Below are 12,565 nucleotides of genomic sequence, written 5' to 3' on the forward strand. Positions count from 1 at the left end.
TTACAGAGAAAGGAGACAATGTCCTATGTACTGTCAGATAAGACATATATCTTTTATCTTTAGTGAATTTGATTTCTAATTATATTCATGTGTTGGGAGAAGGAATGAGTACTTCACTGGAGAACTTTAATTTCAGTTCACTATGTTGAAATTGAATTTTAAAGAAAAAATGCAAAGAAGCAAAGTTTTTTTTTTTTTTTCCTTTTACATAACTTTCTAGTTTTTAACGTTTATGTGTTTGGGCTAGGTTACTAGTGAACAGAGATGGAAGAGGAAAGGAAAAAATCACTGGAAAGATATTTCTAGAAAGTGAAACAAAGAGGAAGTATTCCTAATTTGACTAGTAACAAAATTCTAGACAAACCATCTATCAGTTCAGTTCAGTTCAGTTGCTCAGTCGTGTCCAACTCTTTGCTACCCCATGAATCGCAGCATGCCAGGCCTCCCTGTCCATCACCAGCTCCCGGAATTCACTTAAAACTCACGTCCGTCGAGTTGGTGATGCCATCCAGCCATCTCATCTCTGTTGTCCCCTTCTCCTCCTGCCCCCAATCCCTTCCAGCATCAGAGTCTTCCAATGAGTCAACTCTTCGCATGAGGTGGCCGAAGTATTGGAGTTTCAGCTTTAGCATCATTCCTTCCAAAGAACACCTAGGACTGATTTCCTTCAGAATGGATTGGTTGGATCTCCTTGCAGTCCAAGGGACTATCAAGAGTCTTCTCCAACACCTTATCTCTGAAGTTTACTATGCTGAATAAAAAATGTTAGATCTATAAAGATTTAAAACACAGCTCCTGTTTTGAACTTTCTCTTCCTTTATATTTTTATGTGTGATTCTTGGCTAAACTTGTTTTTTCCTTAAGGAAATGTATTACATTTATGATTGATATTATAGGATGGATTAAAGATAGGTTATAGTTAGAACATTTTTATTCCTTTTTAAAAATTTATCTTTAGTTACAATAACTGGTTAATTACTATAGATCATTGTTTCCTAAATATTTCAGTGAATTTTGTCTTTACAAGCAGAAAAATGTATTTTTAAAAAATGATCTAAGGGGACCAACATGTAAAGGATTTATTTTTTCTAAATGAGAAAACAATTGAAAACATGAATATATATAAATATTTACTTCTCAAGTACTCTTGAGAAGAATATGCCAAATTCAATAGGCAGTTTGGGAATTCCCTACTCCAAACTTATCATTTGGATGATGATATTAATATGGTTATTATTTGATGTTATCTATGAACACACAAAACAAATGCAAACCACACTCATTGTCCCTTGAAGTTTACAACATGCTATGCTGTATCTTTAATATGGACACTGAAATCAGGTGTTAAAGTACAAAAAACCCATTTTTATTTTTATCCTTAATTTCCTTATCTGTAAAATTGGGGTCGATGGTAACAATAACCCTGTCTGTGAGACAGCAAAAGAGACACAGATGTATAGAACAGTCTTTTGGACTCTGTGGGAGAGGGAGAGGGTGGGATGATTTGGGAGAATGGCATTGAAACATGTATAATATCATATATGAAATGAATCACCAGTCCAGGTTCGATGCATGATACTGGATGCTTGGGGCTGGTGCACTGAGATGACCCAGAGGGATGGTACAGGGAGGGAGGAGGGAGGGGGGTTCAGGATGGGGAACACATGTATACCTGTGGCAGATTCATGTTGATGTATGGCAAAACCAATACAATATTGTAAAGTAATTAACGTCCAATTAAAATAAATGAATTTGGTCTTTTGACAGGAAAAAAAAATTGGGGTCAAAACTGGTACTTGGATATCCTCAATAGAGATGTAAGGATGAAACAGATAATGCATGTTAAAGCATGTAAGACAAGTTTTATTGTAATAACATTTTTTTTTCTAATTTGACACATCAAAGTCAACTTCTAACCAAGTTCTATGCTACCAAAAATAAAACATACAATGTATAAATATGTTTCTCTTAAAGTAGTTCACCATTCTTCATTTAATACATTCAAACATATAAAATTTTCTTAGGGTTAAGTATATCTAAATTTCTTTACAGGTAAATATGGTTTAAATTCTAATCCAAATGGGTTTTTCTGATTTACTCTACATAAACAATTTATCTTTATTTTTTAATGAACATACCAATTTAAATGCCTAGTCTTTAAAGTGTCTAGGAATTTTTTTTTTTTACAATTTTGCTAAGAATTTAAAGTAGGTAATTAAATTCTATAAACTTTACCTAGTAATGTTAGCCATTTTCCCTCACAAATATTTAAAATCTCCTCTTGTCTACTCTAGTACCTCTTCTATGCGCTAGAGGTAGAGCAGTAAAAAAGTAGACAATTTCTTAATGTGTTCCTTTAAAAAGGGGTAAATACCTTCTATAAACTATTGCAGTTTCTGATGTTCTGGGTATACTCAAGTTTGTGACTGAGTGGGCAAGACTTTCTCAATAATATACCTTACAAGTTGGCTGTGATTGAATCAGAAATTTTCAGTAAGAAATATATATTCACTATTATTTGTAATTTGTTTGAAGGGAATTTGAGTTGGTGAAAAAAATCTAGACAAAACTAAAGATTCTCTTATATTTGATATAATTAGGATTTTTACATGAAGTATAAACATTTATATGTAAAGTAAGACGTTCTTTCCAATGAAAAAAAGCATAGGAATATCAGGGTTAGAATTCTAGCCATTACTAACTAAATGTGAGTATGCAACGCAACCTAAGTTTTTTTCTTCTTAAGAATAGGATGAAATTATTTATTAAGAGCTTTGTGAGCACACAGAGATAGAGATAATATACACAACACCTAGCACAACCTTCTGAGCATTATAGCTTTTATTTGCCCCTATAACATGATGGCAAATTCTTCTACTCAAAAGAAAAAAAAAATCTTATATGATTGTAACTTCTAGGTATTAAAAAAAATAGAAATTGATAATTTCATCAAAAAAGAAAAAAAAACACTCAAGGAAACTGGAATGCTATTTCTTGAAATAAAGTATAATCTGCAGTCACTTGAACACAATTATACAACATTCCATCTGATTATCTATTAACATTATGCATATCTCAGTGGTTCCTCATCACAGATCTAACTGTACACTGTCTCTCTGAGTTGGTTGAGTAGGTTATCAAAGGGACTTAGTGAAGCTTATACTAAGGGATCAAAACCCAGAAATATACATTTTAAATCATTTAAGTATCTTCTAAAATTTGCTTCTGTTCCACTTCTTTAAATCATACTCAGAATTTCCACCATATTACCCACTATGTACACATCTTCAATACCCGCGACCAAGTGTCAAGTCCTTGGTCGGGGCAGTGGCTTTTGCTGCCTTTATGTCCCAGCTGAGCAAATGAGCTATGTTCCCCAGCTGCTTAGCAAACATTGTTCATAGGCAGCAAGGGGACAGCCTTTGCAGAAGGAGCCAGCTGGCAAACACCCTGCCAAAGGGCAGCTTCCCTTTGCCTCTGTCTTTAATTAAGAGGTGGCAATGGGCCCATCACCATGCAGGAACAGAAAGGCCCAATGACCTCTATTAGAGCAGGGCAATCATAGGCAGAAATGCCAGCTGGCAAGTGTGTGAGCCCTGGAAAGCTCTGCCACCTGTGTCTGGCCAAAAGCCATCCAATAAAATGGTGGTATCATTCTGAAGATTCAAAATAAGCCCTGGCAACCTATCAGGACCCCCACCTCAATACATGGTATCAAAGCTCATTATCCTTTTTTTTTTTTCCTTTTGAAAGTGTTAAAAAAAACAAAACTTTTTGTGTATTTTATTGGTATGCTCAAAAATTTTACTTGGCAACAGTTTGGGAACTAATATCTTCTCTGTAAAAACTGACCAAAAGATAATGGTAACTTCCCCAAAATAATATATAAGGGTTTTTGCTGCTTTTAAAGCATGTAGGTAGGTGACTTTTATTCATTTATTCAATATGTGAATAGAAATCTTTTTCTCCAAAATAATTTTTTTCTTACTTTGAGTTGTGCAGATAATAGAATGTATTAACACAGCATTAAATATAAAACACTAAGCATAAAGTCAAATCTTACTGACACAAATATTACATAAAATGGACTATAACAAAAATATTTCCACAACATGGATATGATTAATTAGAATAAATATTAACAGACAAGGGCTATGCCCTACCACCTGTTGAATAATTCTTTAACGAAAGCAGCAGCTTAAATGAAACAAACAAACAAAAAAAAGATAAATCCTTGCTCTTAAAGCTCAACATTCAGAAAACTAAGATCATGGCATCTGGTCCCATCACTTCATGGGAAATAAATGGTGAAACAGTGGAAACAGAGTCAGACTTTATTTTTGGGGGCTCCAAAATCACTGCAGATGGTGACTGCAGCCATGAAATTAAAAGATGCTTACTCCTTGGAAGGAAAGTTATTACCAACCTAGATAGCATATTCAAAAGCAGAGACATTACTTTGCCGACAAAGATACGTCTAGTGAAGGCTATGGTTTTTCCAGTGGTCATATATGGATGTGAGAGTTGGACTGTGAAGAAAGCTGAGTGTCTAAGAATTGATGCTTTTGAACTGTGGTTTTGGAGAAGACTCTTGAGAGTCCCTTGGACTGCAAGGAGATCCAACAAGTCCATTCTGAAGGAGATCAGTCCTGGGTGTTCTTTGGAAAGACTGATGCTAAAGTTGAAACTCCAATACTTTGGCCACCTCATACAAAAAGTTGAATAATTGGAAAAGACTCTGATGCTGGGAGGGATTAGGGACAGGAGGAGAAGGGTACGACAGAGGATGAGATGGCTGGATGGCATCACCGACTCGATGGACATGAGTTTGGGTGAACTCCGGGAGCTGGTGATGGACAGGGAGGCCTGGCATGCTGAAATTCATGGGGTTGCAAAGAGTCAGACATGACTGACTGAACTGAACTGAACTGAACTGAAGGAATATCATGTATATGAGACTCATGCATATGCTGAGAAGCAAGTGTTAAAACAATCAAAGGTCGCCCATAATGGGAAAAAATGGGGATAATTTCCTTAAAGACAAAAAAAAGATAAACAAACAAAGCCCACTAAACTCATAGGTTCAGCTATGAATAGTTGTTTCAGGTAAAGAAAAACCAGGCAGGAAAATAAATAATAGTCAAACGTTTACTGTTCCTGCTGAAAAACTTTATTACATCTATGATATGTATATTCAGGTATATGGACTATATGCAACCCCATAGACTATAACAATCCATGGAATTCTCCAGGCCAGAATACTGGAATGGGTAGCCATTCCCTCCCCTAGGGGATTTTCCCAACCCAGGGATCAAACCCCGGTCTCCTGTATTGTGGGCAGATTCTTTACTAACGGAGCTACCAGGGAAGCCCAAGAATATTGGAGTGGGTAGCCTATCCCTTCTCCAGAGGATCTTCCTGATCCAGGAAACAAACCAGGGTCTCCTGCATTGCAGGCGGATTCTTTACCAGCTGAGCTATCAGGGAAACCCCTATTCAATTATGTAGGTTTTTTTGGTGTATAGCTATTCTAAAGTGTCAGTATGAATCTCAACTTATTTTAAAGTGAAAGTGAAGTGAAGTTGCTCAGTCGTGCCTGACTCTTTGCGACCCCATGGACTGTAGCCCACCAGTCTCCTCTGTCGATGGGATTCTCCAGGCAAGAATACCGGAGCGGGTTGCCATTTCCTTCTCCAAATTTATTTTAAAAATCAACTTTAATTACAATAAAAATCTGGAAACTTAAAATGTTTACAAAAGAATTCATAAATTCATGTATCTGCCTAGCTTTGAATTAGTATGCAGTAATAAAGTTTATAAAAACTTGAAAAAGGAAATGTAAAACTAAATTTACCAAATTATTTTTGAATATAGCATGTGTTTGTAGACTTCTAGCATCAGCAATTCAGTTTGAACCATGACTCCCAGAGAAACAGGAATCACTGAAGTATATGTATAGTAATGTTGTAACATTTTACTTGATTTACTCTATTTTTTTCAGTAAACACTATACACTTTATTTACAACTGCTTTGTATCAAAGTATTTTCTTAGAACATTCTTGGTGAATAATGTTATTTGATAATATTTTTTTCTGAAATATCTTATCAATATCTTCATTTATGGTCCCTAATAATCTACTTAGTTACATTTAATGCTGTCAATAAGTCATTCTTAGACAATGATTTCCAAAATAATAATTGAGTTATTTAACTATTTATAAAATCAATATATGAACATTGTAGAGACATCCAAAACCTAGAAAAAAAGATGTAGATAGCCCCACATACCCCACATAAACTCTATGTTTCATTCTCTGTTGTATCTTTACACAGAAACAAAAGATAATCCAAAAAAATGAATCCATGATGAAAGAAGCAAAAAATGCTATGAACTACTTCAATGTATTTCAATGCATTTACTTATAATGTTTATCTATCATATATGTGGAATTCCAACTTTAACTTTCATTAATAGGAGATCACTATTTCTTGTGATACTTTTGCATTAGTACAAGGAAAACACTTATTCTCCTTCTTAATTCTAGCATCCTAGCTTGGACAATTTCTTAGGTATTGCAAAGTGAGTTTTTAAACTTCCACCCTCTTCACTCTTCCTTAAGAGAGGAGCGATGTCTCTGGGAGTTTATGAGAAACAGTTGGATAAGTGTGGCTTCCCTTCCCTTTTGGGATCTGCTTCTCAGCATTATGTCAGCAATCTTTTCTACTCCTGCTTCCATAGGACATATAATTATGTGCCAGGGTCTCCAACCCACCTCTTAGAGTCTGGTTTGAATACTTATCTATTTTTATCCTTGTTCTATTAGAACTCAAGCTGTTCTAAATAGTGCATGTCATTCAGATCTAGTCTGTACAAAAATCACAATACAGTACGTCTCCTACATACAAATAAGTTCCATTTTGACAGCCCGTTTGTAAGTTGTATTTGTTTTTAAGTCAAATAAATTTAGCCTAGGGTTTCCCCACTGGCTCACACAGTAAAGAATCTGCTGCAATGCAGGAGACCTGGGTTTGATCCCTGAGTAGGGAAGATCCCATGGAGAGGGAAATAGCCACCCACTCCAGTATTCTTGCCTAGAGAATTCCAAGGATAGAGGAGCCTGGCAGGCTACAGTCCACGGGGTTGCAAAGTCAGACGTGACTAACACACAATTTAGCCTAACACAAATCAACTACATGGTATTGTACCATAATGAGATTATAATACCTTTCATACAAATAATACATAAAAAACAAACACAAAAATAAAACATTTTAATCTTACAGTACTATTACTTTGAAAAGTACAGTAGTACAGTATAACAGCTGACGTACAAGGGCACATTCACATCTTCGAATGACTGCAATTTAAAGGTTCATATGTAGGGAATTTACTGTAAGATGGCAGTGGAGGTTAGAAAATCTAATCTAACATAATATATCTAAGCCAAATACACCAGCTCAGCTTTAGAAATTATAAGTGCATCTTTAGTTTCTACCTGTTTATTCCTTTATCAATAGTTTACTTGGTCGTGGATTCAGAAAAGAGAAAGAGGAATGATTATTGCTTTTAGATTTCAACAACTATTATGGCAAAAGAACAACTCAGGGAAGAAGAAGGAAATCAAGAAACTACAGGGAATGTGAAGCATATACTTCCGATTTTATGCCCTCAAATTTTAAAATAAATTTTATGCTACAGTGTTAGACTTTTGTCATAGATTTTCTAAAATTATAAGGTACATATATACACGCTACCTGCTGATACTTCCAAATAGAATAGGTATTATGGAGAGTTACTGGCCATGAGAATGTGTTTTTCCCTACAGTACACTGCAGTCACTACTGAAGGTTAACAGCTTCATCATTTGGGACACTTTGAAAATGCTCTGTGACTTTATCTTTCAATGATGTGAAGCCTAGTGAAGCTGATAGTAGATTACATTGCAGTATTCCGGCAGCGTGAACTATTTGGCAGCAACAGAACACACATAAAGCACTCCCTATACACGTCTGGCCTTCATAATCATGACTGCAAATCAACTGTCATGGATTTACACCTAAAATTGTAAAATGCTTCTCTACAAATTGGATAACTACAATTGCTAAAATTAAAATGAAAAAGGAAGAAAGGACATTTTTTATTCTGTTAGCCCCACCTTTTCGAAATATTTGATTTCATACTCCAGGATGATTCCATTGGGACGGTCTGGCTCTTGCCAAGACAAGGAGATGCTGTTCTTAGCAATCTTCCCCTTTTTCACATTGGTGACTGGAGAGGGGGCTGAAAAATGGAGATTAGCATGATTAACAGAGCCTTAAAATTACACCTGTCTATCATGTATATTGGCACACTTGAACGTAATATACCAAACACTTAACTTTGCATGTTACCTGGAAACAGTTATTGCTTATATACAAGTTTTTATAGATTTAGAAGTGTTTTAAAAATATAAATCAACTAGAGAGAAATTTCTATAATAAAATTATAGTCACGCAGAATCTTAGTCCACATTTTCTCCATAAACTTTAGATACATAAAATATCTTCTTTTATAGAATAAAGATGTTTTTAATGATCTTATGTCTGTTCTGTTTCTAAAATTCATGGACTCGATAACATATTCCATAACACTAACACATACATGGTTATCCCTATTACCATATTTTTATAACATTAAGACTTTCATGATTTCTTATTTTTGAAGTCATATGAGTCCTATAATCATTGAAATTTCATTTTTAAATATAGTGGAGGTCTTTCTTAAAACTATGCTTAAATACGTGTATATATAAAGCAATAGCAAATAAAAGAAGCATTTCCCTTCATATTCATTTTTCCCAAATATTTCATTAGAAATCACAATTGCTTATGATGCTCATCATTATTTGCCAGTGTCTATTAAATGACTATTTATCTGATAAAAATAGAAAAAAAATGCTACTTTCTGAGTATTTTGAACTCCCACATATTTGACTATTTGACTCGGCATCCATTTTTTATCAATCTGATGAGATTTGCATAGACTCTGGGTTTGACACCATAAAGAGGTGCTAACATAATCTTCTTGATGTAGATAACCTTTATTTTTGTAGGTTTCAGATTTTATAGAGGACAAAGCAAGAAATTATCATGGGCACGCAGGTTCTTTACCACTAGTGCCACCTGGTAGGCATATATACACATACACACACACACACATATCATGAGTGTATGTAAGTGTAGAGACAGAAAATAATACATATTTTATATATTTATAATGTAGATGTAATAAGATGGAAAAGATGTCAGCTAAAGTGAGTAATGTATAACCACTATGTGATAGCCCTGTGGTAGTGTATAGCCTTATGTGAAAAACATAAGCATCTGAATGCAGAGTTCCAAAGAATAGCAAGAAGAGATAAGAAAGCCTTCTTCAGCGATCAATGCAAAGAAATAGAGGAAAACAACAGAATGGGAAAGACTAGAGATCTCTTCAAGAAAATTAGAGATACCAAGGGAACATTTCATGCAAAGATGGGCTCAATATAGGACAGAAATGGTCTGGACCTAACAGAAGCAGAAGATATTAAGAAGAGGTGGCAAGAATACACGGAAGAACTGTACAAAAAAGATCTTCACAACCCAGATAATCATGATGATGTGATCACTCATCTAGAGCCAGACATCTTGGAATGTGAAGTCAAGTGGGCCTTAGAAATCATCACTACGAACAAAGCTAGTGGAGGTGATGGAATTTCAGTTGCGCTGTTTCAAATCCTGAAAGATGATGCTGTTAAAGTGCTATACTCAATATGCCAGCAAGTTTGGAAAACTCAGCAGTGGCACAGGACTGGAAAAGGTCAGTTTTCATTCCAATTCCAAAGAAAGGCAATCCAAAAGAATTCTCAAACTACCACACAATTGCACTCATGTCACATGCTAGTAAAGTAATGCTCAAAATTCTCCAAGCCAGACTTCAGCAATATGTGAACTGTGAACTCCCTGATGTTCAAGCTGGTTTTAGAAAAGGCAGAGGAACCAGAGATCAAGTTGCCAACATCCTCTGGATCATGGAAAAAGCAAGAGAGTTCCAGAAAAACATCTATTTCTGCTTTCTTGACTATGCCAAAGCCTTTGACTGTGTGGATCACAATAAACTGTGGACAATTCTGAAAGAGATGGGAATACCAGACCACCTGACCTGCCTCTTGAGAAATCTGTATGCAGGCCAGGAAGCAACAGTTGGAACTGGACATGGAACAACAGACTGGTTCCAAATAGGAAAAGGAGTCCGTCAAGGCTGTATATTGTCACCCTGCTTATTTAACTTCTATGCAGAGTACACCATGAGAAACGCTGGACTGGAAGAAACACAAGCTGGAATAAAGATTGCCGGGAGAAATATCAATAACCTGAGATATGCAGATGACACCACCCTTATGGCAGAAAGTGAATAGGAGCTAAAAAGCCTCTTGATGAAAGTGAAAGAGGAGAGTGAAAAGGTTGGCTTAAAGCTCAACGTTCAGAAAACAAAGATTATGGCATTTGGTCCCATCACTTCATGGGAAATAGATGGGGAAACAGTAGAAACAGTGTCAGCCTTTATTTTTTTGGGCTCCAAAATCACTGCAGATGGTGACTGCAGCCATGAAATTAAAAATTGCTTACTCCTTGGAAGAAAAGTTATGACCAACCTAGATAGTATATTCAAAAGCAGAGACATTACTTTGCCTACTAAAGTCCGTCTAGTCAAGGCTATGGTTTTTCCTGTGGTCATTTATGGATGTGAGAGTTGGACTGTGAAGAAGGCTGAGTGCCGAAGAATTGATGCATTTGAACTGTGGTGTTGGAGCAGACTCTTGAGAGTCCCTTGGACTGCAAGGAGATCCAACCAGTCCATTCTGAAGGAGATCAACCCTGGGATTTCTTTGGAAGGAATGATGCTAAAGCTGAAACTCCAGTACTTTGGCCACCTCATGTGAAGAGTTGACTCATCGGAAAAGACTCTGATGCTGGGAGAGATTGGGGGCAGGAGGAGAAGGGGATGACCCAGGAAGACCATGGACTCGATGGATGTAAGTCTGAGTGAACTCCAGGAGATGGTGATGGACAGGGAGGCCTGGCGTGCTGTGATTCATGGGGTCACAAAGAGTCGGACATGACTGAGTGACTGAACTGAACTGAACCGAACTGAGATTAAAATTTATATAGATATATAGATAGATAGATAGATAGATAGATAGATAGATAGATAGATATATGTTTGGCTTCCCTTATGTCTCAGATGGTAAATAATCTGCATGCAATGCAGGAGGACTCAGATTTGATTCCTGGGTTGGGATGATACCCTGGATAAGGAAATGGCAACCCACTCCCGTATTCTTGCCTGAGAATTCTATGGAGAGAGGAGCCTGGTGGGCTACATACAGTCCATGGGATCACAAAGAGTCAAACACGACTGAGCAGCTAACAAAAAGAAATAATAATATATATGTTATATTGTTGTTGTTGTTTTAGTCTCTAAGTTGTGTCTAATTCTTTGCGACCCCATGGACTACAGCCCATCAGGCCCCTCTGACCATGGGATTTCCCAAACAAGAATACTGCAGTGGGTTGCCATTTCCTTCTCAAAGGGATCTTCCCGACTCAGGCAGCAGACTCTGGTCTCCTCTGTCTCGTGCAATGGCAGGCAGATTATTCACTGCTGAGCTACCAGGGAAGCCCTATATGTTATATACATATACATATGGATGCATAGTATTTCTATTTTAATTTCCAGCAGTATTCAGTCAAAATAATGCACTGTAATTTGTCATGTTTAATTATCTTTTCCACTCCTCAGAAAATGTAATCAAATCAGAGGTACCATTTTGAGCAACAGAGAGCAAGAACAAAGTTTAGAACTATTTGCAGGTCTCCACGCTAGTGTAAAAAGGGGATGGGAAGAGGCTCATCATTTAAAAACGGAAGTGAGATCATGTCATTCCTTTGCACCTCTGTGTCTCACTGCAGAGTAAAACCCAAATGTGGAAAAACACACACACCTGGCTCTCTGCATCTTCTTTGACCTCACTACCGCTTGCTACTTCTTCAGGAGCTCTGCCCAGGCTGGTTGCCCCAGGCGCTTCTGACACACTCCTACATAGTGTTAGCTGCTCGGTTGTGTCCAACCCCATGGACTGTAGCCCAACAAGCTCTTCTTTCCATGGAATTCTCCAGGCAAGAATACTGGAGTGGGTTGCAATTTCCTTCTCTAGGCTGGCTGCCCCAGGCACTTCTGACACACTCCTGCCTAAGGATTTTCTATCTGCATCCTCTTATTCAGAGGTACTTCTTGCTCTGACTCCAGAACTCACTCCCTCTTCTGGATTTCTCACTGAGACCTTTTCTGTTTGCTCTCTCCCTTAGCCCCCCTTACCTTGCCACATCCTCTGATCTTCACAATTTTTCTTCTATTTCTTGCACTTCTACCATCTGATATTCATATTTTATTTCTATATGAATTCTTCCTTATTCCTATTTGCTTTTTTCAATCCTCTCAAGTAGAGTATAATTTTTATGAGGGCAGTGATATTGTTATTCTCA

General features: G+C 36.7%; 1 protein-coding gene across 1 annotated transcript in view; it reads right to left on the reverse strand.

Moving 5' to 3' along the window:
* The window catches only part of EPHA5 (EPH receptor A5), a 407,527-nt gene that overhangs the window by 116,427 nt on the left and 278,535 nt on the right, over nucleotides 1-12,565 (reverse strand). The window contains exon 6 of the mRNA XM_052642307.1: nucleotides 8,158-8,282. Coding sequence (XP_052498267.1) covers nucleotides 8,158-8,282 — 125 coding nt within the window. The remainder of the gene's footprint in view (nucleotides 1-8,157; nucleotides 8,283-12,565) is intronic.

Source organism: Budorcas taxicolor, chromosome 6, assembly GCF_023091745.1.
Source record: "Budorcas taxicolor isolate Tak-1 chromosome 6, Takin1.1, whole genome shotgun sequence".
Lineage (NCBI taxonomy): Eukaryota > Metazoa > Chordata > Mammalia > Artiodactyla > Bovidae > Budorcas > Budorcas taxicolor.